The sequence below is a fragment of the Pyxicephalus adspersus genome, chromosome 2 (assembly GCF_032062135.1).
Source record: "Pyxicephalus adspersus chromosome 2, UCB_Pads_2.0, whole genome shotgun sequence".
Taxonomy (NCBI): domain Eukaryota; kingdom Metazoa; phylum Chordata; class Amphibia; order Anura; family Pyxicephalidae; genus Pyxicephalus; species Pyxicephalus adspersus.
This window is the reverse complement of record NC_092859.1, coordinates 102,405,306-102,432,690: the sequence shown is the minus strand read 5'-3', so window position 1 is coordinate 102,432,690 and position 27,385 is coordinate 102,405,306. Positions and strand designations below refer to the sequence as shown.

The 27,385-nt window shown below is 37.2% G+C and overlaps 1 protein-coding gene across 1 annotated transcript in view; it reads right to left on the bottom strand.

The window, feature by feature from the left end:
• The window catches only part of LAMB4 (laminin subunit beta 4), a 66,347-nt gene extending 43,431 nt beyond the window's left edge, over positions 1–22,916 (bottom strand). The window contains exons 1-13 of the mRNA XM_072399042.1: positions 22,413–22,916; positions 22,181–22,370; positions 13,952–14,109; positions 12,615–12,750; positions 11,864–11,937; positions 11,013–11,201; positions 8,358–8,421; positions 6,815–7,029; positions 5,314–5,434; positions 4,182–4,370; positions 3,443–3,622; positions 2,480–2,589; positions 1,578–1,657 (exon numbers count right to left, since the gene is read on the bottom strand). Coding sequence (XP_072255143.1) covers positions 1,578–1,657; positions 2,480–2,589; positions 3,443–3,622; positions 4,182–4,370; positions 5,314–5,434; positions 6,815–7,029; positions 8,358–8,421; positions 11,013–11,201; positions 11,864–11,937; positions 12,615–12,750; positions 13,952–14,109; positions 22,181–22,370; positions 22,413–22,916 — 2,210 coding nt within the window. The remainder of the gene's footprint in view (positions 1–1,577; positions 1,658–2,479; positions 2,590–3,442; positions 3,623–4,181; positions 4,371–5,313; positions 5,435–6,814; positions 7,030–8,357; positions 8,422–11,012; positions 11,202–11,863; positions 11,938–12,614; positions 12,751–13,951; positions 14,110–22,180; positions 22,371–22,412) is intronic.
• Between the last annotated feature and the right edge of the window lie 4,469 nt (positions 22,917–27,385).

The window sequence follows — 27,385 nt, the reverse complement described above, 5'->3', positions numbered from 1 at the left end:
AAGGCAAAGCACAGGAGCTTGAATTTTATTCCAAGGTGAAGTGGAAGCCAGTGTAGAGAACTGTAAAGAGATGCAACAGAAGAGGAGCAGTGGGAAGGATGGATGAGTCTGGCTGCAGCATTCATAATAGATTGTAGAGGTGAAAGTCAGGTTAGTGGAATGCCAGAGAGGAGGATGTTACAGTAGTCCTGACGAGAGAGTTGATAAGAGCACGTACACAGAGCTTGGTGGTCTCTGGTGACAGGTAGGGGCAGATTTTAGAGATGTTGTGTAGGTGAAAGTGACAGGATACCAATGGAGTGCATGATTTGTACTAGAAGGGGGTGATCAACAGTGTCAAAAGCGGAGGAAAAATTAAGGAGAAGACGGAGGGAAAATTTGCCTTGAGACTTAGCTCTGATGAGGTCATTGGCCACTTTAGTAAGGGCTGTTTCAGTAAAATGGCCAGCTCGAAAACCAGACTGGAGGGGGTCAAGGAGGTAATCGGTGAGTCTTTTGTAGACAAGGCGCTCAAGAAGTTTGAAAACATATGGGAAATATGATGTTAGCTAGAAGGCAGGGAGGAGTCCAGTGAGGGTTTCTTCAGGATAGGGAGAATTATGGCATGTTTAAAAGCAAAGGGGTATATACCAGTAGAAAGGGAGAGGTTGAATAGTTAGGTTAGGGTGGGGGCCAGGGTAGAGGAATGTGCACGGAATGGCTCAGAGAGAATTGGGTCAAGCGGACAGGTAGTAGATGGAGATGATGAGAGAAGAGAAGAGACTTCATCCACAGTAAAAGGGCTGAGGGAGGCCAGTGATTATTTATAGGTGGAAGAGGTGGATATGGTTGGAGTGGCCCAGTGAGCAGAAACATCATGTCTGATTTTGTCAATTTTCTCTCTAAAATAGGTGGCAATTGCTTGGGCAGAGAAGGATGTTGTGGGGGGAGCAGGTGTGGGGTTTGGGAGGGAGTCAATTGTTGAGAAGAGGCTGCGTGGGTTGGAAGCTTGAGAGGAAATGACTGCGGAGAAATAATTTTGTTTGGTGACAGTGAGCTCACTGTTAAAGCTCACTGTTTGCCGTGATTGTTGTGCCAGGGATGGGGGTTAGCAGGACGGGGGTAGTGGAAGGGGGCAGGGGCAACTTTATTCAGAGTCAGAGAAAGAGTGTGGTTGAACTGTGTGGCAGCTTTATTTGGACATGTGATTTTAGAGAGGGTGGGGGTTAGGGACGTAAGGCAGTTTGAGAACAGGTTGTACAGATATGTTTGAATACTAAAGCTTTGGAAAGTTGTACTCTGTTCTCTGAATTAAGTTCACAATTTATTTTTGCCATCTTGAATGACGAATACCTACTAGGTAAAATCTGCAAATTGTTGACTTTGGTATTTAATTGAATTCTTATCTACTATACAACAATAGCAATGTGGACTTATGCATAACTTCATAAAAGTAATCTGAACACCTCACAAAAAAGGTTTGCGTGGGTATAACTAAAAGAAGTCTCATTAGAAGCAACATTTTTCTAGACTTAACAAGTCTGTAACTACATACTGTAGACTTGGAATAAATGTATTAGTTAAAAAATAAGACTTACTCAATGCTGCTGGCTCCTCCAATATCACAGTTACATGTAGAGCAAGGATACAGGCTGTTCCCAAGGCCCCAATAACCTGGCTGGAATGCAACAAAATAGAAAATCATATTTATGCCAGTAATGATGAAAACAAAAAAAAATGAAAATAACCATTCACCCATAGTAAAATAAAAAAATGGGACCATTGAAGAAACAGATAAAACAATAACTCAAACAGTCGCTGGTGTTGTGAAATGGAAAGCCTACCTCTGGGCAAATGTTGTCTAATACTGGGTAAACATTGCACAGGTTATGCTAAGCTTGTGTTCACTATACAATATTTAAAGAATAGCGTGCAGACAATGACTGAGAACAAGGAAAATATTTTTCTGGTTATAGGTCACTGTAGGAAAATACTCTGTTCAGGTCATTATCTGTCCTGTTTCAGTGTGATTATCAACCATTGTGTTGCGTGTTTACAGTCTGTACCAGGGGTGTAGTCATAAAAAAAAACAGGGGGCACGGTAATAGTGAAGTCTGTTCATGGTGAGCGTGCATCCTTGGTTTGTAAACGCCCGCGTGCCCATTTCTGAAAAAAATTGAGGGCACAGCCTGCCCACCCTTGCCTGCCCCACTACACCCCTGGTCTGTACACTGTAAAACAGAACTTTCATTTTTGACTTAATATATTCTCTGTCCTATCAGCCACTGTTTAGATGTTCAGCAGAATAATAATGATTTATATGTAAAGTAAAAAGTTCTATGCCAATAAATGTAATACTGGAGAACTGAAAGCATTCTGAGCATTTTGCTGTGAGACCTATGAATGGGTTCCTGGTTAGGTTCAGTATTGAAGCTTCTGATATGTCTGTTCCTAAACATAGGCAGGGCAGTACAGTAATTGGCATATAGTTTATACTTACAACACACTCGTCGCAGTATCGACCTGTGGCAAAATTCTTACATTTGCACTGTCCAGTAACAGCATCACACACAGAGAATGGCAGGGATCCAAACTGATTGCAACCACAGTCTAAAACAATGATGAGCAATTAATTATATTTGACATTTAAGATAAATAATAAAGGACTTACTACTAATCAGATACTATATTTTCCTAATGTTAAATGTTGGTATTGGTAAAAATTTATTGCATATTAGCACAAGTTGTTGTCTGATTGTAGCTATGGCAAATGTATGAATTAGCAAAATAAATTTTCTTAGTCCCATTAATGATTTTGTGGCTTTTTAAATAGGTATATAAAAAAGGGCATTGCTGTTAAGCAACCAGTTACTTACTATGTGCGTATTAGAAGTTCCCTTTTATTAGCTTGGAGAGCCAAGAAAGCAAACAAATGAATTTTTTTCACATGTGTCGCTACTATATGTATTTTCTACATGTTTTTAAAGCAGCAGTTCTCAACCTTATAACATGGGGGAACCCTTTAAAAAACACTGAAATCTGTAGGGACCCCCGCTATAATAACTATACCCACAGCTCACAGTACATTAGTGTGGTAGTCAGTGGGAAGAGTGTATCATACATTGCTGGCCAGTGGGAAGAAAGTCACCCAGATAGCCGAAAAGATCATTGGTGTCTGACCTGACCTGAGAGGCACAAACTACTCATTGCTTAGGAAGCCCCTAGCAACCTCTGTAAGGACCCTGGTTGAGAAACACTGTTCCAGAACATAGTTAACATGTTTTAAAGCATGCACACACAAATACATTTTTCTTCTTGTGACTAAAATAGGTGGATCAAGGAATTACTTTGTATTAAAAAAAAGGTCACTAGCTAATGGAAATGTATACTTTCAAAAGACACAAATTCAACAATTGTTACCGCTATTTTAATTCGGAGCCTTTTTTCAGACAGATCTACTTACACTGACAACCCAAAAAATTGTCAGCACTTATTCCAAAGTAGCCTGGTTTACACCGTTCACAGCGGATCCCTTCGACATTTTGTTTGCATAGGCATGTGCCTGCAATGATTCCAAGTCCACGGTTTGTATGACCTTCACATAATCCACCACCATGCGTTCCATCTGGGTCACAGTCACAGGCTAAAACAAAAGCAGAGATATCAATACTAAATTCAAAAGGTAATCAAATTATGTGAAAAATACTGTATGTTCAAATTTACAAATATATACATGCCAGTTCCTACTCATTTGCACATTATAAAGCTTAATATGAAATGCAAATCTCTAATAAACTAAGAACCTTAATCCTGTGGATAAGAAAAAATAAAGGAATGAAAGGGAGACATTATTATCCATCTTGCATCTTTTCTCATTGATTGCCACTGTTAATTATACATTTGCAAAAATATAGTTTTCAGTCATTTAGAATAGTTTAAATATTAATGGGCATGCCATAATTATTAACAAATCCAAATTAAGTAATAAGACAACTTGTGACCATGTGACCAAAATGAGTAAAATGTAAATCTAGCCATACAAATACATATTATACACTTCACATTAATCAGGTAGTATGGTAATTATTATTAATGTTCCCATATGCAGAAGTCTTAAGTGATAGTCTTTAGGATTTTTTTTGGTAAATAAGTAAGTTTTGTGGGTAAATATGTAATGTTATAATTTTTTTTTCACAACTTACGAATACAAGTATTTGGGTCAGAAATATGTTTAAGAGGGTCATGATAGAAATATGGCTTGCAGAATTCACACTGATATCCCACAGTGTTGTGCTGGCAGTAATCGCAAACACCGCCACTGGTGCCATTATTGGCTTGATAGACGTTCATATCGAAGTGACACTTATCAGAGTGGCCATTACAATTGCATTCTGAAAAACATAAATAAAGGCAGACTGTGTTAACAATTAAAACACAAATAACATATCTACAAGCTGGTAATTCTGTTTGAAAATTATTTTACTCTCTTTTCCAATTTAGAGGTAACATATTTTATGATCACAAAAATGCAGGTATAAGATCAGTTTTAACATCTCTCACAATTAGGCTCAGCGGTTTGTTTTATCTCTCCATATAGTTACTACTATGAATTGGTATACTACTTCTATAGTAATAATTCTACTTAATAAGAATACTTCTCCATCTTCCCTGCACATTCATATAGTTTACTAAAAGATTACCTTATTAAAAAAAGTCAAACATTTTTGCACCAAAAATGGAGGTCTTCACCTATTTTAGAAAGAGCACACAATATTCAAATGAATTACGGATCAATAAATTAGTGAGCCACAAGCTGGAGCCACTATTAAATACTTTGATTTTCTTATAACAAGACTTGCAAATATCTCAAGGAGGATAGGTAGTCAAACATCTATCTTTGAACACAGTCAGGGCTGCAAAACATAATATTGTTGCCTTTTACTGAGACCATAGGTTAATTAATATATACATTTTGCAATATTATTTTTTACAACTACCTATCTTTATTCTACTCTTGCATTTCTTATCACTTTACCTTAAGAAAATGGTCAGCAAGACAATAGGTAAATTACCATGGACACAGACAGCATGATTCAAATTTGGATATGACCAACACAATTTTACTAAATTTCCTAAACTCTAAATGAATTTGCAATTTCCAGCTTGAAGTTCAGACACATTTCATAGCTTCAACTTGAAAATGTAATTGTTATATACCACATAAAGCATACCAATATGTTTATAATAATGCATATTGGTAGCTGATGGGGGACAATGTGGGAATATGCATGGAGTAATAGTAAAACTTCAAATTACGATTTATTCAACACTTACTTCTGCAGGCATTGTCTTTGAAGCCAACTGCTGGTCTCCATGGTGCATCATTATGAAATTCTTTACATTTCTCACAGTTCAGACCATCTGTGTTATGCTGACAGACACATTTACCATGAACCTTAAAATAGAAAAACACAAACTGTATTGTCTGTTCAACAGGCTTCGTTCTGATGGCAGTTTAGTCTGTTTATTTTAGCCTTTACTTTTTTACCCTGAGATAGCCAAGTAAATTTAAAGTAAAATAGTTGGTATTCATAAACTGACAACAGTTTTGTTTACAAGTGGTTCTCAAATGTTTTCTGGATTAGCCTCATACACTTCAAAATGCTTTAAAAGGGTTTAAACTGTCTATAAAGTTTTCACAAAAACTGTCCATTCCACCTGCACTTACTCTGTAAATTCTTTGGCACAACCATCTCCTTCTTTTTTCATATTCTGATCTGCTATACTACTGTAATGCCATTTAGTTTATCAAATGTGTTCCCCTGCGCCATGCCAATCTAGCAGTGGTTGATAAAATGAGGCAACTGTGGTACTACGGTATATATGTTTGGAACAAGTGGGCAGAAAAAATGATATTGTCCGAGTCTACTTTCCTTGGCACATGCATCAGGAATGAATGACAGTGTATAGTAAACAGCAATGATGTCTACCTGACATAAACCCTGCCTTTCTTTGAACTCACCCTAAAAATGTTATTCCATTCATATCTAGAAGTGAGACAAAATAGGGTTAATTAACAAATGAGAAAAAAAGGGGGAAGAAAAAATGATGATGTTGGGAGGGGAGGTCCTGAATATCTATAACCCACACCGGGTTAGATCTGGTCTCCGAAACCAGCTGCTTGGAAAACGTCCATGTGGACCAGGTAACCATGTAAATTGCGAATTTCCAAATCACTAATGGGAATGGGAGGAAGGGCTGGAGTGCGCTAATATTTCTATTACAGAAAAGTTTCATGAATGTTATTATACATGAGTCATCCAACTATATCTAAACAATGTTGTTTAATCTGCAAAAAAAGATTTTTGTAATAAGTCCTTAGGACCATTTGCTCCATTCATCAGTCTGCCTCTACAGAAAGGGTCATCAGATTTATCTGAGATGATCCTACCAAAGCTAATCTGGCAGTCCCTCTGTGTCTAACAAGGGAGCTAGAGGGGACGTGCATTGTCTGGGCTCTCAACTCTAATTGAATTCAACCTGTAGAATTCTACAGGTCTAGAAGAACTCTCTTGCTGACTCACTGGGAGCCATTTCCTAATCTTTTCCCAGTGTCTCTTGAGTAATTGCAAATTTTTACTCATGCTGCTATTATCATTAACACAATGTAGCAAAAGAACTAAAAGAACAAAGTAAACTTTATTTCTAACATTGAATATGCAATCCAAAGTCAAGAAAGCAGAACTGCAGTTTTAAAGTCCTCTCATCCCTACATTCTAGACTGACTTTCTAGCCTTTATGATATTCACTTTTCTCTCTCTCTGCTATGTCTTACCATTCCAGGCTCACTGAACACATCACCTCCCATGTTATCCACAGGAATACATTGGCTGGCATGACCATTGCAGAAACAGTTTCCTCTCACAATCATTTCATACATTGCATAGTAGTATTTCTCTTGGGGCTCACTCTGCCAACCATTGCTATGGATGTCACCAAAAGTGTGAAGCTTTGTAAAGTTGATTCTTAGATTAGTGAGAGTAATAATATCTAAATGAAAACAAAATTAAAAAAAGCCACATTTTAAACACAGTTTTTTTAAAATTGAATTAGGAACTGTAAAGCTTCCCACAAATGTTTCTATTTGGTTAAAAAAAAATAAAAAACACCACAGTACAACCACACTACAATCTAAATGATAAAAAAAGCTAAATGATAAAAACCAGCTGCTGTATAGTTCAACATTATCAGAATTTTAACAAAATTTGAACAACACAAGTGATATATAAAAAAAAAACTATACATCTTCTACCGCCCTGTAAACCAGCAGCATAAACCCTGTGTAAACCCCTTCGTGGTAACGAATCGCAATTTTTCCTAAAATGGCATCTGCATGTCTAAGGACTTTAGAGATTCCACTATCTTTGGGCACGAAAGGGGATGAATAGGGACTTGACTTGTCCCCATTCATCACCTGTAGTGCCCTGTATTCTTAGATAATGAAACTCTATCTAAGAATACATAGTGCAGCGATAGAGTTCTCTATCTAAAAATACAAGTCCCCATTCATTCCTTGTAGTGCCCAGAGATCGTAGCAGAACTGCAGAGGCCACTGTGATGTCACGTGGGAAACTGAACTGCAGTCCTCTGCAGTTCCACTACAATGTCCAGGAATTACAGGTGATGAATTGTCCTTATTCATCAGCTTTAGTGCCCTTTACTCTTAGATAGTGAAACTCTATCTAAGAATACATAGTGCAGAGCTGCAACAGCAATTGCGGTTCCCGTGCTGTGCTTCTACTACGTATTCTTAGATAGTTTCTCTATCTAAGAATACAGAGCACTACAGGTGATGATTGGGGACAAGTCCCGATTCATCCCCTGTAGTGCTGTGTATTCTTAGATAGTGAAACTCTATCTAAGAATACATAGAACAGCGCTGCAAGAGCCATTGCTCTTGCCGTGCTGTGATTTTACTATGTATTCTTAGATAGAGTTTCTAAGGAAACTACAGGGGATGAATGGGGACAAGTCCCCATTCATCCCTTGTAGATATAGACTCAATACTGCATGGAGCCATCCTTTTAATCTTGTTAATTTTGGCATTACATTTATGTCATTTAGTTTTTTTTGTGTATCCTACCCTTGCTTTCATGGTAAAATGAAACAGGAAATTGGTAAAAATCTAATAATAATCCTTTCCTGGGAACATACGATTCCTCCCAGGTTGATGCATAGAAAGTTATAATACACAGCCTAGATCAGCCTTAAATTCATGGGGCACTTTATAGAATTGGTGTTGCACGTACTTAAAAATGATACCACATTATTGATGTGGATTAGCTAACACATTTTTTTTCATTAACTGGTTTATTTACCTTGTATATAGGGGTCATATGGATCATCAATGTCAAAACTAGGATCAAGTGCCTTTAAAACCACCTGTAAAACAAATAATGAAAGAACATTAGGCTAGAAAATGAGTGAAATGTTTGGACAAAAGTTGGGCACCCCATACTCCTTTTGGCCACTCCTTAACCTAATATACACATTAAAACTATTGATATGGAATTTTGACCAAATAAACCTAATTACTGATCACTTGTGGGTGTACCTAGTAGGGTTTGCATTGTGAAAAATGCCTGCCTAAAATGTCACCTTCACACCCACCCAAGCATTATTTTACTTGCATAACCTCTGCCAAAAACAATTCCACTGCTTGCATAAGGGCTGAGGGTTTTTGGGAGTACTGAAGTAGGGTGCTGTGATTTAGGAAGCCATGAACAGTAACTAGTAATGATGTCTACAATAATGTATGTAATAGAATGTTTAATTTATAAATGTCATTAGCATGTTTGTTACAGGAGGAAGGAGGAACCAGAAAGGCAAAACATAGGAAGAGATTACATTTCAGTTATAGGCTCTCTTCACACTGATGGTTTGCCCTGCCACCTTTCGCTACCCCTGCTCTGCCAATCCCCAATCCTGGCACAACAATCACACTAAACGGCTACAAAAGACTGTTTGTGCAGCTAAGTGCAAGTGGAGAAGATCTGGCCTCAGCCCTGACTTCATGGACTACAATGCCAAGCTACAAAGCTTTAACATTGAACTCACTGACAAAGCATTGTCTAGAATTATTTCTCCGCTGTCATTTCCTCTCAAGCTTCCAACCCACGCAAACCTCTTCTCATCAATTGACTCCCTCCTAAACCCCACACCTGCTCCCCCCACAACAACCTTCTCTGCCCAAGACATAGCTACCTACTTTAGAGATAAAATTGACAAAATCACTCCAACCATACCCATCCCATCCATCTGTAAATCATCACTGGCCTCCTTCAGACCTGTTACTGTGGACGAAGTCTCCTCTCTCATCATCTCCATCTACTACCTGTCCGCTTGACGCTATTCCCTGTGATCTACTCCGTGCCCATTCCTCCACTCTGGCCCCTGCCCTAACCAAACTAAACAACCTCTCCCTTTCTACTGGTATATACCCCTTTCCGCTTTCCGTCCTATCTCCTTCCTCCCATACGTATCCAAACTTCTTGGACGCCTTGTCTACAAAAGACTCACCGATTACCCGATCACCAACTCTCTCCTTGACCCTCTTCAGTCTGGTTTTCGAGCTGCCCATTCCACTAAAATAGCCCTTAATAAAGGGGCCTCATCAGAGCTAAGTCTCAAGGCACTTTTTCCCTCCTTCTTCTCCTTGATCTTTCCTCCACTTTTGACAATGTTGATCACCCCCTTCTAATACAAATCATAGGCTCCATTGGTATCAGTGACACTGCTCTCTCTTGGTTTGCCATCTATCTGTCTGACCACGCCTTTCAAGGTTCTTTCAATGGTAATTCCTCCTCTCCCTCTCTCCTCCCTGTTGGTGTTCCACAAGGGTCAGTCCTTGGACCGGTTCTCTTTTCTCTGTACACCTCCTCTCTCAGTAGTCCCATATCCTCATTTGGCTTACAGTACCATCTGTATGCTGATGACACTTAAATCTATCTGTCCACCCCTGACTTGTCTCCCTCAGTCCTGGATAAGGTGTCATGCTGCCTGTCAGCCATTTCATCATGGATGCTTGACCGACCGACCGATCTGAAACTCAACCTGGATAAAACAGAACTCATCACCATCCCCCCCTCAAATTCAAAATCTCCCCCTGACATATTTTTAACTCTTAACAACACTGGTATTTGGCCGTCCTCTCAGGCACATTGTCTTGGCGTCACCTTTGACTCTGCCCTCTCATTTACCCCCCATATTCAGAACATTTCCAGGTCCTGTCACTTTCATCTGTGCAACATCTCCAAAATCTGGCCCTACCTGTCCTTAGAGACCACAAAACTCCTTGTACATGGTCTTATCCTATAGGTACGGCTACAAAGACTTTTCTATAGCTGCCCAAATTCTCTGGAAAAGTCTTCTCCGTCCTATTCAGCTTGCTCCTACTTTCTGCTCATTTAAAACACCACTCAAAACCCATTCTTTCAAACTTGCCTACCTATCTTCTTTTGTCCTTTGAAACCATCACTACTTCCCCACCTACTAGGTTGAAAACTTTTTGGGGAAGTGTTATCATCCCCAGTGTCACTGTCTGTATTTGTTTGTCATTTGCAACACCTGTTTAATGTTCAGTGCTGCGTAATATGCTGGCGCTATATAAATTATTTTTATTAATAATAATAATAATAATAATAATAATAATAAATGGTCAGGGGTGGTACAATTACCTCTTTCTAGGCCCAGCTGACAGCGGTTACTGTGGCTTATACGTACAATAAAAAAAATCCAAAAATACTGCTTATCATGTTTGTGTTCTGATTCTCTGCATTTTTTTTTCTAAATAACTGACCAAGAAGCAGTATTCAGCTCCAATGTTCAGCCAATCATGGCACAATGTGCTATATGTTTAGCTTCATGTGTGTATCTTGTGTGTTAATAAAACCAAAAGCTTTACATCCTGTCATTTAGCATTCTTTAAAATGACCTAGCCATTCCCAGTGTAAATGGTGCAAACAACACATTACCTCACCCTCTGTGGATGGCTCCATGTCTGAATACCTAGAGTCGCAAACCACATCCCCGACTTCATTAGCATACCCTTGTGGAATGTCCGGAAACGCTGATGCACAGTTTTGAGCAAAGTATTTAAATACTTTCCATGTTCTCCCAAAATCACGTGATCGTTCAACCAACATGGCAGCAGGTCGAAATGACTGTAAAATAATAACACATACTATAATGCACAAGAGTAGGTATCATTTTGGCTAGATATTGAGCATTCTTTTCTTGAATAATCAGGATACTTGACTTTAAAGCTTCTGGGGTTTGCACCTGTTTTCTTCCAAAAACATACTGGAAAGTTAATTGGCATGTTAACAAATTAGCCATAAAAATACATTTGAGTGTACTAAGGCCATTACATTGGAAGGTAGGATACATTAACCGTTTGAGGTATTTGGGCATAGGCAATACACCCTAACAACCTCTACAAAGAGCCTAAGACATATTTAGGTTCTATCTGCAGTTCTAAACCTAATAGTGGATGGAAAGTAATACTTAATTTTTTTCATGCTTGTATTTTTATGCCCCTGGTTGCATTTTTCTATATTAATTGTATGCAATTCTTTTGGTTCTTGTTAAACTCCTTGTAAATCTCCCTATAGTTGTACATGAAAGAAGAGGGTTTCTATGATTTTGCCTGAGTACATAGGATTGTCATAAAATTTGGCATTATTATTTGTAACAATACTTTGTAGAAATTATATTATTAAACCATATATTATATTTTATTTAATATTCATGTTATAATTTTAGTAAATATAAAAAAAATTGGTATAACATTTGTATAATTTTAGTACTTTTATGTATACAATACCTTAAAGGTCAGTACAAGATGGCTAAACTGAAACAATGTTTCTAAATCCAGTCTTATGCTGACATAATCAACACCTAAAAAAAAAAAAGGGTAAAAATGTAAGTATGATGGAAAAGGACATGCCATCCTTTATTTACATTATTTATTTGCTATTATATACATTTTGGAATGTGAGGTAAATTTGATGACATTATATTCTTAAACATATAAAGACAGAAATAAACATTTACTAACTGTAATAACTATTACATAAATATTCAGTTCTTTATTTTTTTCAATATTGCAATATATTGTATTAAATGTATTAAGATGTAAGTCAATTATTTTGTATCAAGCATATGAAAATATGATTGTTTTATCATGAGAAGTGTTAGTTGCATTATTAACAACTTCCACGGTCATTATTTTTTTTCTTTTTCTTTTTTTCTTTTTATATTCAATTTTATAGGCTGTATATTTAAAACTAAGGTAAAGTGAAAAAATTGATTGAGAAATAAGTGAGATATAACACAACAGTCTACTACAGTGTAGAAGCACTTCACCCGGAAAAATACACAGCCTCCTATCTAGAAATTCTTGAGTTACAAGCCCAAGTGAGGGACTAGCAGTGTCCTCTTTATATATTATTTATTTTTTCTAGTTACTAATCATAGCAGTGCTTTCTATGTTTATTTTCCACAGAAGTAAAATCCAGGAAATCGGAATTTATTATGGACTGTTATTCTTTTGACTTAAGTCTATTATCACTTACCATTTTCTGATTGCCACCACCTTTTCTTCCAGTCAGAGTCAAATGTTGTAATAACATTTTCAATCTGGTGACTGTCTGGGTGAGTTAAAGGGTTATATGGAAATCTGGAATCACACATAAAACATTTCTGATCATCCTAAAACAAAGTAAAAATAAAAAAATTAGAACATACAATCAGCCTTCCTGATATTTTTCTAACCTTATTAGTGTCCCACAGAACATCCTGCTGGACAGGTGTGGAAGGTGGGCATATAAGAAAATGTTTATCCAATAAATAATAATAATATGTGATATAATATTGTGATATTGGTTTTACCACGCAAAGGTATAGGTCACTAATAACTTCTATTTATTTTACAACATAAAAATGCTTATCAGAAACAGCAAAAGAGTTTTTCTTGATAACAGAAATACCTAAAAGTAAAAAAAAAAACAAAACAAAAAAAAAAAACTTTGCAATATGCATACATGTAAAGACAAAAACCTAGCATGTCACTCTTTGGAGGCACCTTTTTTTTTTAGCATATCCAACATATAGAGGTGAAAACTCAACTAAAAATCCCCAAAAGTGGAAATGGCATTTTTTTTGCTTTGCTGTAGTGCACTAGGCTGTGGTTAGGGGCAGAGTAGAAGCACAAGGTATCCTTGCATACTTTGCTTTATGGTTAATCCTTGAGTAGCTTGTTTTTAGTAAGCTTGCTTCCCTGAAAGAGCGTTTCTCCACGAAATGTTGCCTGAATTTAAATTACTGGCCTAGAGACACTGACGTCACAAAAGCATTTCCACTAGTCCGGAGCCACAGCCTGGTGTGAAGAAAACAGTGGATCCTCTGCTTGTTGGAAACTACTTCAGTTTACCTCTAGGAAAATGCGATTTTGCTTGGCGATTTCACTCACAAACAGAATGGACTACTTTTCCTGCCAGTGATCTAAGCACGTGAGTACTATGCCCAAAGACAAGGTTAATCTCAAATAGAGGTCCCAACTAAGTGGAGTCACTGCCAGGGAAACTATACAATGAATCCCATTTTCCTATTTCTCCTCTCACCCTAGAAGAGGCTCAGCCTTAGGCTGCCACACAGGTGAAATTGTGTTTTAGTAGCCTGAAGAGAGAAATATCTGGAAATATTTAACAACAGGCTAATAATCCCTGAGGGTGCATATGTGCTTAGAAGTTCTGTATAATGAGTCATTGGATATATATTCCACTCAAATAAAAAGAAAATCAATTACATAATTACATATTCATTACATGTACAGCTGTGACATGTATCCTACACTATATATATATATATATATATATATATATATATATATATAAAGGTTGACATTTTTTACCTCTAGGTAACTGATTATGCAGTATCTTTGGGGTTCATCCTGTCCACATGTTGATGAAGCTGAGAGATGCTTGTGACGTCCTTTAAGAAGATCTCCAATAGTTGGATAACAAGAGCCGTCCTCACAGCTGTCCTGTGCATGGCCAAGACTTGCTAGTTCTCATGGTAAAAATAGTAAATACCAATTTATAATAATACAGTTGCATAAAAAAAGAGAGTATATTCACTATTTTGATTTTAGTAGTAGAAATAGAATAGAATTGCTATAGATGTTTTTTCATTCTTTAAAAAAACCTGCTTGAAATGCTTCCTTGAATGGGCTGCATGACCTGGCAATAAATCAGGCCCATGGACTTGGATTCTCCAGCTTTCCGTTCTGTTCTGAATATGCTGCACATTTAAATCAGTGGTTACACAAATCTATTCAGTTCTGCTTTTCTGCATTAAAGCCAGCAGTCTCCTTCTTGGCCTGTCCCATCATAGGCTGACACACCTAGAATCTACTCTGATGGTAAATAGGCTTATGCAAAAGTGGCAGCATGGCTTTTTTACAGTTATGTTTCCAGTTTTCATTCCTTCCTTAACATGAATGTTCTTAGAAAGATTGTTATGCACTGAACAAGTAAATTATAAATGTTTGTAAAATGTTGCAACAGCATTGTGTAACATCATCAAGAAGGAAAATAGCTTTCTTTACCAGTGCCTTTTGAAGATGTATGTTTAGCAACCACATCTATTACCCCTAGCTGGAACAGCTGTGGTTAATATATATTAAATTGGTGGAATAATTAACAAATACATTTTTTTGCTTTATTCCAGTCTTTTATTATTTTTGCATATTTATTGTAAGATAGTTCAGTATATAACTGCTTTGAATCTAACAACAATAACCTTTAACCTTTAACCCAGCCTTCAGCTTAAAGCTTGCATTTACTTGTGCTGAAATGTCTATTTGTGTTCAGATCCATCACCATACATACAAATGCCAGTTTAGATTAAGCAATAAAATTAAAAAAAAATGAAATACATTTTAATACAAAAGTCATGTACTCTGTTCAGGAAAGATACAATATTTATTTCAGACATTCCATCACCAGGTCAACCTCCCCTTCATTTTTATACTTTTGTTTACACTTTACATTTTTACTCTTAAAGTTCTATTTCTGATATAGATTGCTCTTTTAATGTGTTAAAGACATAGGGGAAATATAGGTCTAGTAATAGCAGTTTTCACTAAATAATTATTGTCATTATGATATTTGAATTTATATTTACTTTTAACTTTTAAAGTTATATACAGGACAGAAGTATAGGATTACAAATATTTCTGGGGTGGTCAGAATTTTAGCAATCAAAGCCGACATTCAACATTATGATTTTGATAAAACCAAATATGAGTACCTAACTTTGGTTAGGTCCTCAATGTACACAGAAGGCAGTGCTGTAAAATTATACTATATTATGTATAATACTGCTATTGGTAAATAATGGGTTGTCAATAATAATAATAATGTAATGAGGCTGTCCAGGGGCCATCAGCAATTGGAAACAACACAGTTTTCATTTATAATAAAATGGATAAATATGGCAGCATTAGAGGAAATAAGGAACATATACATTGGGCACAAGCTGTCAGCCTTGTACATTGAATGGGCAAATGTTTTTTACCTTGCCCACCATGCACATAAATTGACTTTTCTTTTAAAAATGTGAAAGATGCTTTGTTGTATGTGATAATGTGTATTTATAAAATAAATGACACATTTCATTTTGTTCTTTTTAGGATTTTGTGTCTTTATACATATTAGCAATCAGCATTTTTAAACACAAGTTAAAAATTATAAAAAGTCCCGAAGACAATAGTCAAATGGATGTACAGTAAACAGGTTTTATTATAACATTATAGAATAATTAGTAATGAACAAATATTATAAACACAATATCCATTGAAATGCTTTGTAGAACCTAAGTTAATGTATTTAGTATTGTGAAAGGGAAGAATAATTTTTTAACTGAAGTCATATTTTTTTGTCTCCACTGTCACCTACCCTACAGGCAAAAGTCTCTTTAAACACGTTCCATCTTGACTCTAAAATGTATGTATATGCCCCGAAGATCTATCATAGTATTTTAACTAGTACTTGGCTGAACTTGCTCTAATGACTGCATACTGAGAGAAAGTATAGTAGCTTTCACTGACATATAATATGAATATACACTGAATATAAACTGGGAAATTTTCACAGATCTATCTATTACATTTAATGATCAGTATAAAACTAGCATTGATGCAGTCAAGTGTGTCTCAAAGACATCAACTAGACCAATTTAGGATTTTATGGATATTTAGGTTGCTAAACAAAGCAGTGCAAATAAAGTGGTTAGCACATGGCACCTTTTCTTTACATAAATATAAAGAATATCCCTTGGCTGTAAGGTTGCCTGCATGGGATTTGTAAGTGAAGTGGAAGGTGAGGTTGATTTAGGTCTGCTCTGCAGATTACTGTAGTGCAGAAATATTCCCCTTTCCTGATCAATGTTCATAATACATATTTGAATGGATGACAAATACATGTATATATATAATATTTTTTTTATGTATTTGAAGTTCTAGTTTGAAATACTTTTTAATAACATTCAATTGTTTTGGATACATTCTAATAGCTAATTGTTTGAATGTAACTCTTTATGTAGATGTTCTAATTCTATTGCAAACTATGCAACTGTCTGTGTGGCACTTACTGGTTAAACAATTAAAACAATTACATTTTTGTATGTGTTTATTATACTTTACTGTAAAAAGGCCAGTTTTATTGACATGCAGGCTCAAATTAATGTTTTTTTTTTAATCTGCGATTGAATGATCCCTGGCTGTCCTTCTATTCAATGGGTTCAGTGGGTTGAGTCATTGACCCAGAACAGGTATGCTGATAAGGACTATACATTTTTCTGATATACATATTTTCTCGGGTTTGTCATTAAAGACACAGGGCCAACACAAAAGTCAACTAGTCCTTTTAAAAGGAGGTAATTAATTACAGCCTTCATGTTCCTTTCAGTAAAGATTTTTTTTTAAATGGAAATGCAAAGTTCATGCATATTATGTACTTACCTGCTGTGCAGAGAATAAATACCAGGATACTGATTCTGTGTACCTAAAATAATTTAACATCTGAATGCATTATTGATCATCAATTATTTCAAAGATGTAATAGTTGGTATGTCATAGTAATATTACACCAAGTTAAAGACACATTTTCCCCAATTTCCAACTTCACTTAATGCAGAATTAGGATTTTTTTGATAAATATGACCTAATATCTAATTGTGTTTTAATGAAGAACATTTTTGTTGCTTCTCCTCAGGTTATTGCTGTTCGAGTTTGCCTCTTTTCAGTTTGAGCACTATTGGGCCATACAGAGGCAAAGGTTTAGGTCAGGAATAACTGAGGTTAGGCTATAAGCTCTTTAACCGTACACATCAGGTGGCCGACCAGGCTTATAGCCTGACACTTGCATTACTTACTAGCTCATAACTAATGTAAATATCAGACTTGTCAGCCCATCATCATATTGGATAGCAGACCTTTTTACATTGGCTGATCATTATTAGGGGGTACAACCTCCTGATCTTGAGATAATTTTGTAATGGACCACGATCCGAAATGCAAGGTCGTGGCTTTGAGGCTATTTCTTCAGTTCATATTACCAGCACATCCGATACTTAAGCAACTCCGGACTGGCACTTTTTTAAAAATGTAAGCAGTGTTCAGTACCTGAATATGGCCTGTTATTCAAGCAATGTGTTTCCAGACCAAGCCATAGTGATGCTCATTTACTTCCCTCTACTCCCTGTAGTGTCTCTCCTCTCCCCCACATGTTCATGATGCCACTCCTATCCTTCATGTTTCTATAGTAGTGCACTTTCACTACCCTCCCTCTATCATTGTGTGGCTATTCTCCTCCACCTTCCCTCTTCATAGCACCAGTCATCTCCCCCACCTCCCTACTTCATAGTGATGTGTATTGTCTTCTTCAACATAAATCTGAATATTTATCTAAGCCAAATGGATTATATTTGGATCCTTCAGGCAGTAATTGTGTTTAGCAGAAATTGTTGTCTGTCATTAATTGTTACTTGTCAATTAGAATCTTTAGCCAAACTACTTTCTAAATATCTTAACATAATCACATCACTTTTTTTTGCCTCTGGTAACTTGGTGATACTGTCCCTGAGTTTTACAATATGGCGCATTTCTCTATCTAGTAACAAGATCCTAATCATTGTTGTTCTAGCGAAAAAAAACAGGCATAAGCACTGATAATTTTTCAATATTTTTTTCTGAGACTAGGTTTAAATGTAAACCGGCATCAAGTTTACTTTTGTAATACCTATATACTATATAATGTAAACAATACTCAGCTCCTAAACATCTCTGTTAGGTCATCAAAATAGGAAAGTTTGAAAGGAACAAAGGAGATTTAGTATTCTGTACTGAAGTGGATCATTTTACATGGTCTATAGTTTTCCAGACAACAGATCCTTGCACAGAAACTCATACTGCTAAGGTAATGTAACAACACTCCATAGGTATGGCAATTTTTAGCAAATACCAATATATAACACCCTTTTGGCCAGTGAAAGGGGTGAAAATGCATTGATATATGTCAAACACCAAGCTGTGGGGGTACAAAAACAGCAGAATCCTTGTCATTTTTTTTTATGTCATCACAAGAGTCTATTAAAAATGGTATGCTGACAGGGAAAATGATTCAGTGCCTGATATCTTAAGTGTGCTGTCTTCAGAGGAATAAGGTAAAATGTAAGCACATTTCTTAGGGTTTAAGGATTATTACAGATTTGTTTTAAATTGCTTTAACTTTCATCAACGTTTTTTACATATTTTTTGCTTTGCATATAATTACATATACTTCTACACAAGTTGGTAAAAATATTTTTCCAGTCAAAGTGCATTTATTAAAGTATCATGGAACATTTTATTGAGACATATTCTTTGTACCCTCACTAGAAATTTTAGTTTTACATGCCTATTCAAAACTTTAAATAACATTAAATAAAGTTAAAGTCTTAATAAGAGAATAATCATACCATTGATGTCTGTCTATGTACCACTAAGGGAAATCGCCACTCTTGATGATAAAAACGGCTGACTATTTAAAGAATAGAGGTCATGCTGCAATCCTGAAAGAAACAGATAATACAAAATAAAATAGTGTTCCATTTCAGGTCTTAAAATCTTCTGCAACTCTTCTGACACCCCTTCAGCATTTATGGCATATATAAATGCTATTTGGATATAAGCACAAATATATTCCAGATTCAATATTATATATTTTTCAGCATAAATTGTACAAACCATATATTTTAAGGGATGAGGCAGTATTGCAAGTCTTTACACAACACCTTTGCAGTGTTAAAAGACAACATAAATGGTACTCTATTAGCATTGCTGGGGTACTTGTGCAGTTGTGGCCCTTCAGCCATACGATTACTAGCCCATCCAATTGATTTGATGTCTTTCACTATTTTGTGATAAGCATAATGTTAAAAAATCCAAAGATACTACAGTGTTATCAAACTATTAAATCTACATTTTAATCATTAAGACGCTTTCTATTAACTGCAATTCAATGTATCTGGTAACAGAAATGAAAGGAAAGACATGCTATAGCTGCAACAAATTTGTGCCACAAGTTTCCATGTGTGACATGCCTATAGAAATGTGGCAACTCTTGCAAGTGAAAAGATAACTGAATTCCCTCCTCTATGCATCAACCGTCATATTTAAAATAATATTAAAGGTAAAACTGGTACTCCTGCTGCAACCTACTAAGAAATTACAAAGTTTGCCGTTTGCCAAAGTTTGCCTTTTATGGGGTATTCATGAACAGTGTAAAATTATTCTTTTGAAACATTATTCAGAATATTTGGCTAATATATTTATTTTATCACAGCCATGCAATTACAATATTTTTAAAGAAACAATTAAATATGCACTAGACATTGGTATTCCTTTAACTACAGTCAGAGAACCATTGAAATACATGGATTTTTAGAAAATCATAAAAAGCTGACTATAAGTATTACCAGAATTGGACAATGGAATGATTGCTGAAGATCCAGTGTATAAGATGCATGGTATGTTCAGCCATACAGTTAATAAACTCCTAAGCATAGAACTAAATATTAATATGTTAAATGTAACAAATAGTTTTTGTCATTGTGAGCAGCTCACCTGGAATCTGAAGAATAAGGTATGTCCACAAGTTAGCTCCGTGAAATCTATACTGCAAGTAAAGGCATAACAGATAATCTAGCAGTAAAATGTGCAGAGTTTTCCCCCAGGCAGGTAGAAAAGACTTCAGAAAATGTGGAAAGGTGATATTTATAATCATCCGCTGCATCAGATATTTGCTGTGGATGTTACTAGGCAGTCTAAGTTGTAAATATACAGTTCAGAAATTGATGTATATTGTAAACTAAATCATTTGATTTCAGTATATTTTAGCTCATAAATTAAATTATTTGTTTAAACCAATGCTTCCACTATCAAAAACAGCCAGCCAATGTGCTGTTTTTCAAACTTGCAAGAAAGTTTAAAGAAGAAAACTTTAAAAAAAAGTATTAAATAGTAAAGCAATTGTAAAGAATAGTTAGCTCTCATGAGGCCACACATTATGGTCAGAATACTGCTAACTCCTGGAATTTCCATAGGATACATTCCCACCATTACTGCAATTGTTCCAGTGGCTATAGCTATGAAAGATGGTTCTTTCATTGGTGTTGGTTGGCGAATTTCTATATTGCTTTACTGTGATATCTATTTTTACTTGCAGATCTTTTGTTATGAAAATTATTTATTTTTATAATGTTTAATTATCTAAAAAAAATAATAAATTATTAAATAATTTATAATAATTTTTATAAATAATAAAATTATTTATTATGTTTAAAAATGCATTATTTAGAAGTATGGGAATGTATGGTAATTGTGAATATAGTGAAAAAAACTGCTACAATTCAGTACTGGGGTCGGGGGGGGGGGGGGATTGGGCGTTGGCTCCCATCTACCCTACTTCCAAAAGAAGTGAAGTATGTAGTAATACGTCCCTATTTAGACCCTTATTTATTTTCCACATGAAGTAGACAGGCACAGGTTTTTGAGTTGAAAAAGTATGAAATACCTGATATTCTGCCCATCCAACATGCTGTTACTTTTGAAGATGTGTATTGGATTTGTATCCTACTTGGGAAGAGTTTGGTGCAATTATGCTTTGTATAGACTAAAAATGTTAGATCCTATAGGGGTGTCCTATAAAGATAAAGGGCTTGTAATAACTAATAGAGTTTGATCTTCATTAGAGAAGGGCTTTACCTTTGAGACCAGTATCACGATCAGTACAGATGAAGTAGGCTTGGCGACCCTAACATGACCTTGCAACATTCTGCTAGCCCAATTCTCTCAGGGTGCTTACTTCTCCAGGAGGAGCTAAATTTTACAGCATTTCTGGGAACTTAGAAGTCCAGACATGCATTTTACAATTTTTTTTTTTCTCACACAAATATTTTTCTGTTTGAACATCTCGCACATTTATCTGGCAACACAACCATCCAGCCCTGTTTTAATATAGCTGAACTCCAATAATCCCCTTACGATTTTCCAATTCTTCATCTCCTCAAGTTAGTAAACAGCCTAGTAAGGGATAAAACAAGATTTTAACTACAGGTGGGGAAAGCAGTAAATTGCCAAATTGTATATATTGCTGGATGCAGGGAGAAGAATCTTGTGTATGACTGCATCCTACTTTTACCAATGTGTACCACACAGTACTGTTTATCTTATCAACTTTTGCGCAATTTTTGATTTTTTTTTGTCACCATCCTACTGTCACAAGCTGGACTGGAAATAACAGAATGATCTGATAAAAATCTATCCATGTAAATATGTCACTTCTACACTGAATGAAGTCCACAAGAGGCTGTGGCACAACCAACCACATAGGAGAAATGTGTTATGTAATTTGTAATAGAATGAAGGGGCTAGGGGGTTGCTTGTCTGCTTATATGTAAGGGTCAAAGTGTTTGCTAGTGGTATTCATAATGATCAAGAATATGAAAAATAAATGAATGTAGATATACCATCTTTTATATGCAACCTTAATGCAAATATTGCATGCATTTGTAGCCCTTTTTTTGGGTCTTCCCAAACTGTCATAGGCAAACACACGTGGAGGTCGACGGACACGATCTCCTGTTCTTAGCTCTCCAGTGATTAATCCAGGGGGTCCTGGAATAGAGCCAGCGGGATAACTTGGTGCTCCAACTATGCCTGGAACTGTAGGTCTACAGTCTTGGGCTCTTGGTTCAAAGGGAGGGGAACTAGGATTAAAATGTCCCCTCTAAGGAAGGCCACGATTAACAACAGGTGAATGATTATGTACAGGAGACTCAGATGGAGGTGTAAACCAGTCACTGTTATTGTTCTGGTCTCCACTGTCAACAGAAGGCATAACATCAGGATCTGGAGAAAAATCAGATTGTGGCTCCTCATCAACATTTGCCTGTGGTACTGGAAGTGGATGATTTCTATGCCAGGCCTTAATGCGACCTTCAGGTCCTCGAATACGGTAGACAGGAATTCCTGGCAACTTTTCTACAACTTCAAACAACTTTTTTCTCCAACGATCAGGTAATTTATGTGTGGCTGAGGGGCCCAAACTGCGGAGGAACACTTTATCACCTGGTTGCAAGTCTTTGAACCGAACATCAAATCGTCTTATATTGGCAGCATTAAATTTAGCAGCATTTTCCTCAGCCATTTGATAGGCCTCTTTCAAACTGTTTTTAAGGCATGCAACATACTGATAGTGACGTTGATGTTCCACTCCATCAGTAGAGACACCCAACTGAATGTCAATTGGGAGACGGGCTTCTCTCCCAAACATGAGAAAGTAAGAGGAGAAACCAGTTGACTCATGTCGGCTACAGTTGTAGGCATGTACTATAGCTCTAACATGCCAACTCTAAGTATGCTTAGCCCCATCAGGTAGGGTGCCTAGCATATCTAAGTCCGATTGAAACGTTCAGGAAGGGCATCAGCCTCAAGATGATAGGGTGTAGTACGGCTTTTGCCAATGTTTAGCAATGTCAACAGCTCTTTATTAAGCCGACTTTCAAAGTCTCTTCCTTGTTCAGAATGATGTCCATAATGCACAAAAAACTTTTCCCACAACACTTTAGCTACAGTCACAGCTTTTTGATCTTTGGTGGGATATGCATGAGCATAGCGAGTGTAGTGATCAGTCACAATCAAAACATTGCCCACTCCACTACTGTCATTGTCAATACACAGAAAGTCCAAATACACTGAAAGTCCATACACACTAAATCCATTGGGCCGGAACTTTTCAAGTGTTCCATAGGGACAGCTCGAGTCGGCAGATTTTTTCTCTGCAAACATCGGACACATCACCTGCAGTAATCTGCAACAATTTCCCTCATTCGAGGCCAAAAAAAAGGTCTTGAATCATTCCAAATGTTTTCTCAACTCCAAAATGTCCATGCTGGTCATGAAGACTTCTCAAAACAGTATTGTCGTAGACTTGAGGGAGCACGAGCTGTTTCCTTACAGGATGATCGTGGAACAAGTGCACCCTGTATAGAAGCCCATTGAGTACTTTTAGCTTATCCCATTCTCTGAGATAGTATGTACTCTGCTAAGGCAAATTTTTTTTTTATGTACTTGGGGTCTTTTTGAAGAACAGCTTTTCTAACGTGTCTGATTATTGAATCTCTCTTTTCTAAAAGCATCATATCCTCCTTTTGTAGCTGGATTTTCTCAGGTACCCCTAAAGTGGTAGGGCAGGAATACATCTCTGGGACACACTTCTCCAGCTCCCAAAGAGTCTAAAACTTGCAGATCAGAAAAGGCAATGTGATCTTCTTGCACAGCGGCTGTAGCACAGTAAGCAGCCACAGTAGGTCCGGGTACTTCCTCCCATTCACTTTCTTCCATATTCACTGGCAATCCAGATCGTCTGGAAAGAGCATCAGCCCCATTTTATTTTGGCCCAGGTTTGTACTTGAGCATAAATTGATAATTAGACAATTCAGCAAGCCACCTGTGACCAGTAGCATCCAACTTTGCTGTTGTCAAAACATAAGTAAGGGGATTAATATCAGTCCTCACCTGTAAAGGTAATCATGCAGCTTGTCCACACTGACCTATTTAAGAGCAAGAAATTCCAGTTTTTGTACAGGATAATTCTTCTCTGCTGGGCTAAGACTTTGGCTGATGTATGCAACAAGTCTCAGTCCCTCTGGATACTCTTGATGAAGAACCCCTCCTAACCCATCATAACTGGCATCAACATGTAATACATATGGCTTTTGGGGGTCTGCCTAAGCCAACACAGGTGCTTCTGTAAGCCTTTTCTTGAGCTGTAAAAAAGATTCTTCACACGAAGAGGTCAATTTGTCATAGAAAAAAGGAGTTTTGCCAGATTTGTCAGAAACAGAGTAGTCTTTCAGTAGGTCATTAGGAGGGCGTGCTATCTTGGAATAACCTCCAATGAAGCGCCAGTAGTAGCCACAAAACCCCAGAAAGGATCTCAAGTCAATCAGATTTGTGGGACCCGGCTAGGTCACCACCGCTTCAACTTTAGCAGGATCAGTTGCTATCCCTTGAGCAGATAAAATGTGACCTACAAAGTTTACTGAGGAGCAAGCAAACTTACATTTATCCAGAGAGAGCTTTAGGCTTTCTGCTCTCAAATGATCAAGTATTTTAAACAGTCTCTGGTCGTGCTCTTCTAGGGTTGAGCCAAACACAATTATATCATCCAAGTAGACAATACATTGAGTGGGACAAAGTTCTGACAACCACTATTGGAGATGCATAAGAACTTTTAGACTCAACAATGATGTTTTGATCCTCATTTTTTTCAAACACTCTTGAATATCATCCAAATCTCTGGGAGGTATCCGTCTGGATCTTTCTCTAAAAGGGGTGCTATCTGACATGCGAATAGTGTGTTGAATGCTTTTAGCACATCACTGTACTCCATTAGCTGCTCAACGAATATTTGCTTGTGCTCTGGAGAACTGTGAGCATCCTCCAGGTGAAAGTCTAATTTGGTTTCTTAATTTTCAACTTTGGCAGGGTACGAAGTAATGGTTTCAACTGAATAACAATAGGCCACATCCTGCCAGGCTGGTATTGTGACTGGGTACTGGGACCGAACAGTAACAACATCCATTCTAGGTCATTTAAAATGATAGTCTTTTCTTTCAGGTATTATCTCCCAGACGTTCTTTGCAGCCATTTTGGGATCAGTCATTAGCAGGAAAAAGCTTCCATTTGCCTCTGATAAGATTTTTACATAGGTTTCCCACTTCCCTTGGTGCAAGCTCTATTTGAACGCCAGGGGTTCCCTACACTTCCTCCAGGAAGATCAGGAGCAAACGTTTGACATATATTCTGGAGCTACGGGTAGAGCAGGCAGTGGAATCCCTTGCTGTGGCTGAAGAAAACGTATAAAAGCAGCCCCAACAGCTTCAACATTGGAGCCTACAATCATAGGTGCTGACTCATTACCCCCAGGTGGGGGGCTCACATAAGCAATTACCTGGAGTGGTGGATCCTCATCAGCGACCACACCGTGAATGAGAAGTTCCTTCACACCTAGTTCCATAAACAGGCATATAATTCACACATTGCAAAGGAAGATGGCTTAAATGTTGTTGGTAGAAAGACCGGTATATGATTGTCAACTGAGACCCAGTGTCAAATAGAGCAGTTGTGGGTACAATATTAACAAATAGTTTGAATGTGCATCTGCGGCTTACCCCACATAAGGTAATGAACTTTGATCTTTGTTGCTTTCTCTGTTTTTTTCTACTCAACTGGCCAACTTTACTGTGCACTTTGAGTCTGTCAGCAGGCAATGGACACTGACGAACAATATGGCCTTCCTGTCCACAGCGGAAACACTTAATTGGAAAAAGAGGCTTATTGCTAGACACTTTCCTGTCAATAGATGGAGCTTTAGACTGCAGGGGTTTACTTGGCTTTTTGGTCTTAGCAATTGTTTCACTCTCCTGCTCATCCAGAGAAGTCACTTTAGTTTTACTCTTAGTTGGAGTAGTGAAACGGATATCAGCCTCTTGTTTCTTTACCTCTGTCATAATTTCTGTGAAAGTAAAGTCTTTCTCTCTCAAAATAATTCTGAAGACTGGCGACATAGGGTGATGGGGTAACAGTCCCTTTATTATTTGAGCAGTCCTTAATTTGTCAACATCTGCAGGTGAGATCACCTTTTCAGTTAGCAATCTCCCTAGAAGTACCTCTAGCCTTCTCACAAATACAGAAACATCCTCTCCCTCCTTGTGCTTTGTCTGTTTAAAGTCAGCAAGCATTTGATCAGGATCATGGTACAGTCCATAGGCATCTGTCAGAACATTAATATAATCCCGAGCAGTGGTACTCCCATGAGTGTCTTTGTATGCTCTAACAAAGGCTGGCGTTCAGAGACTTTCCATAATGTGTTGTATTTTCTTTTCTTCCAAGCAGGTCTATTCCTCCATTACTTGTGCAAAATCTTTCCATGCCCCAAAGCTCTCCCCACCAGCAGGAACAGCTAGTACTTCTGAAAGTCTTTAACTTGTGATGAGAATCACCATATAGAATTTGAGATTTAACTTCAGTGACCTTTAACAACAAATGCTCAAGATTGGTCTCCTGCTTAGTGACTGTATCAGACATTGTATCAGTGTCTTCTGTAGAAACACACAAATTCAATGGTTCACACTTTACAGGCAGGGCTGGTAGCTTTCTCCTCACTGAAAGTGAAATTAGTAGAAAAACTATAGCACAGCCAACATCTTCAACCCCTTTGGGGTAGATACAAAAGGGCCCTTTAACTGGATTTAGATCCACCTCACTGAGACATAGGTATTGGGTATAGAGCTCATATCCATCATCATCCTTCTTTATCCACAAGAGATTCATGCTGCAGAGTTTCATTAGCTTTTAGTGCCTCCTGTAGTCTGTGGGTGCTCAAGATACAGCAAAGGTCCTTTAATGTGACAATCCCTTCTCCTGAGCCCACTGCCATACAGCTTCTGTAGATAACAGTGGCATGGTAACACAATACTGTCCTGATCCAAGATAATCTCAGCAGTGCCTCCAAATGTAGCTCTATTCTGACCCACTCTGCAGGCTACTGATGTGTTGTGGCACAACCTATGTGGAAGAACAGGAGCAGAGCCTTTACTTTATCTGTGGAAACAGGATGAAATCTCTCGTACGCGCAGTGCATCCACTCATTTGGGTCTTGTGAGTAACAAGTGCAGTCCCAGTTGAGAATAGTATACTCATAGACAATAATCCACACTGTATTAGCAGAAAGAGTCT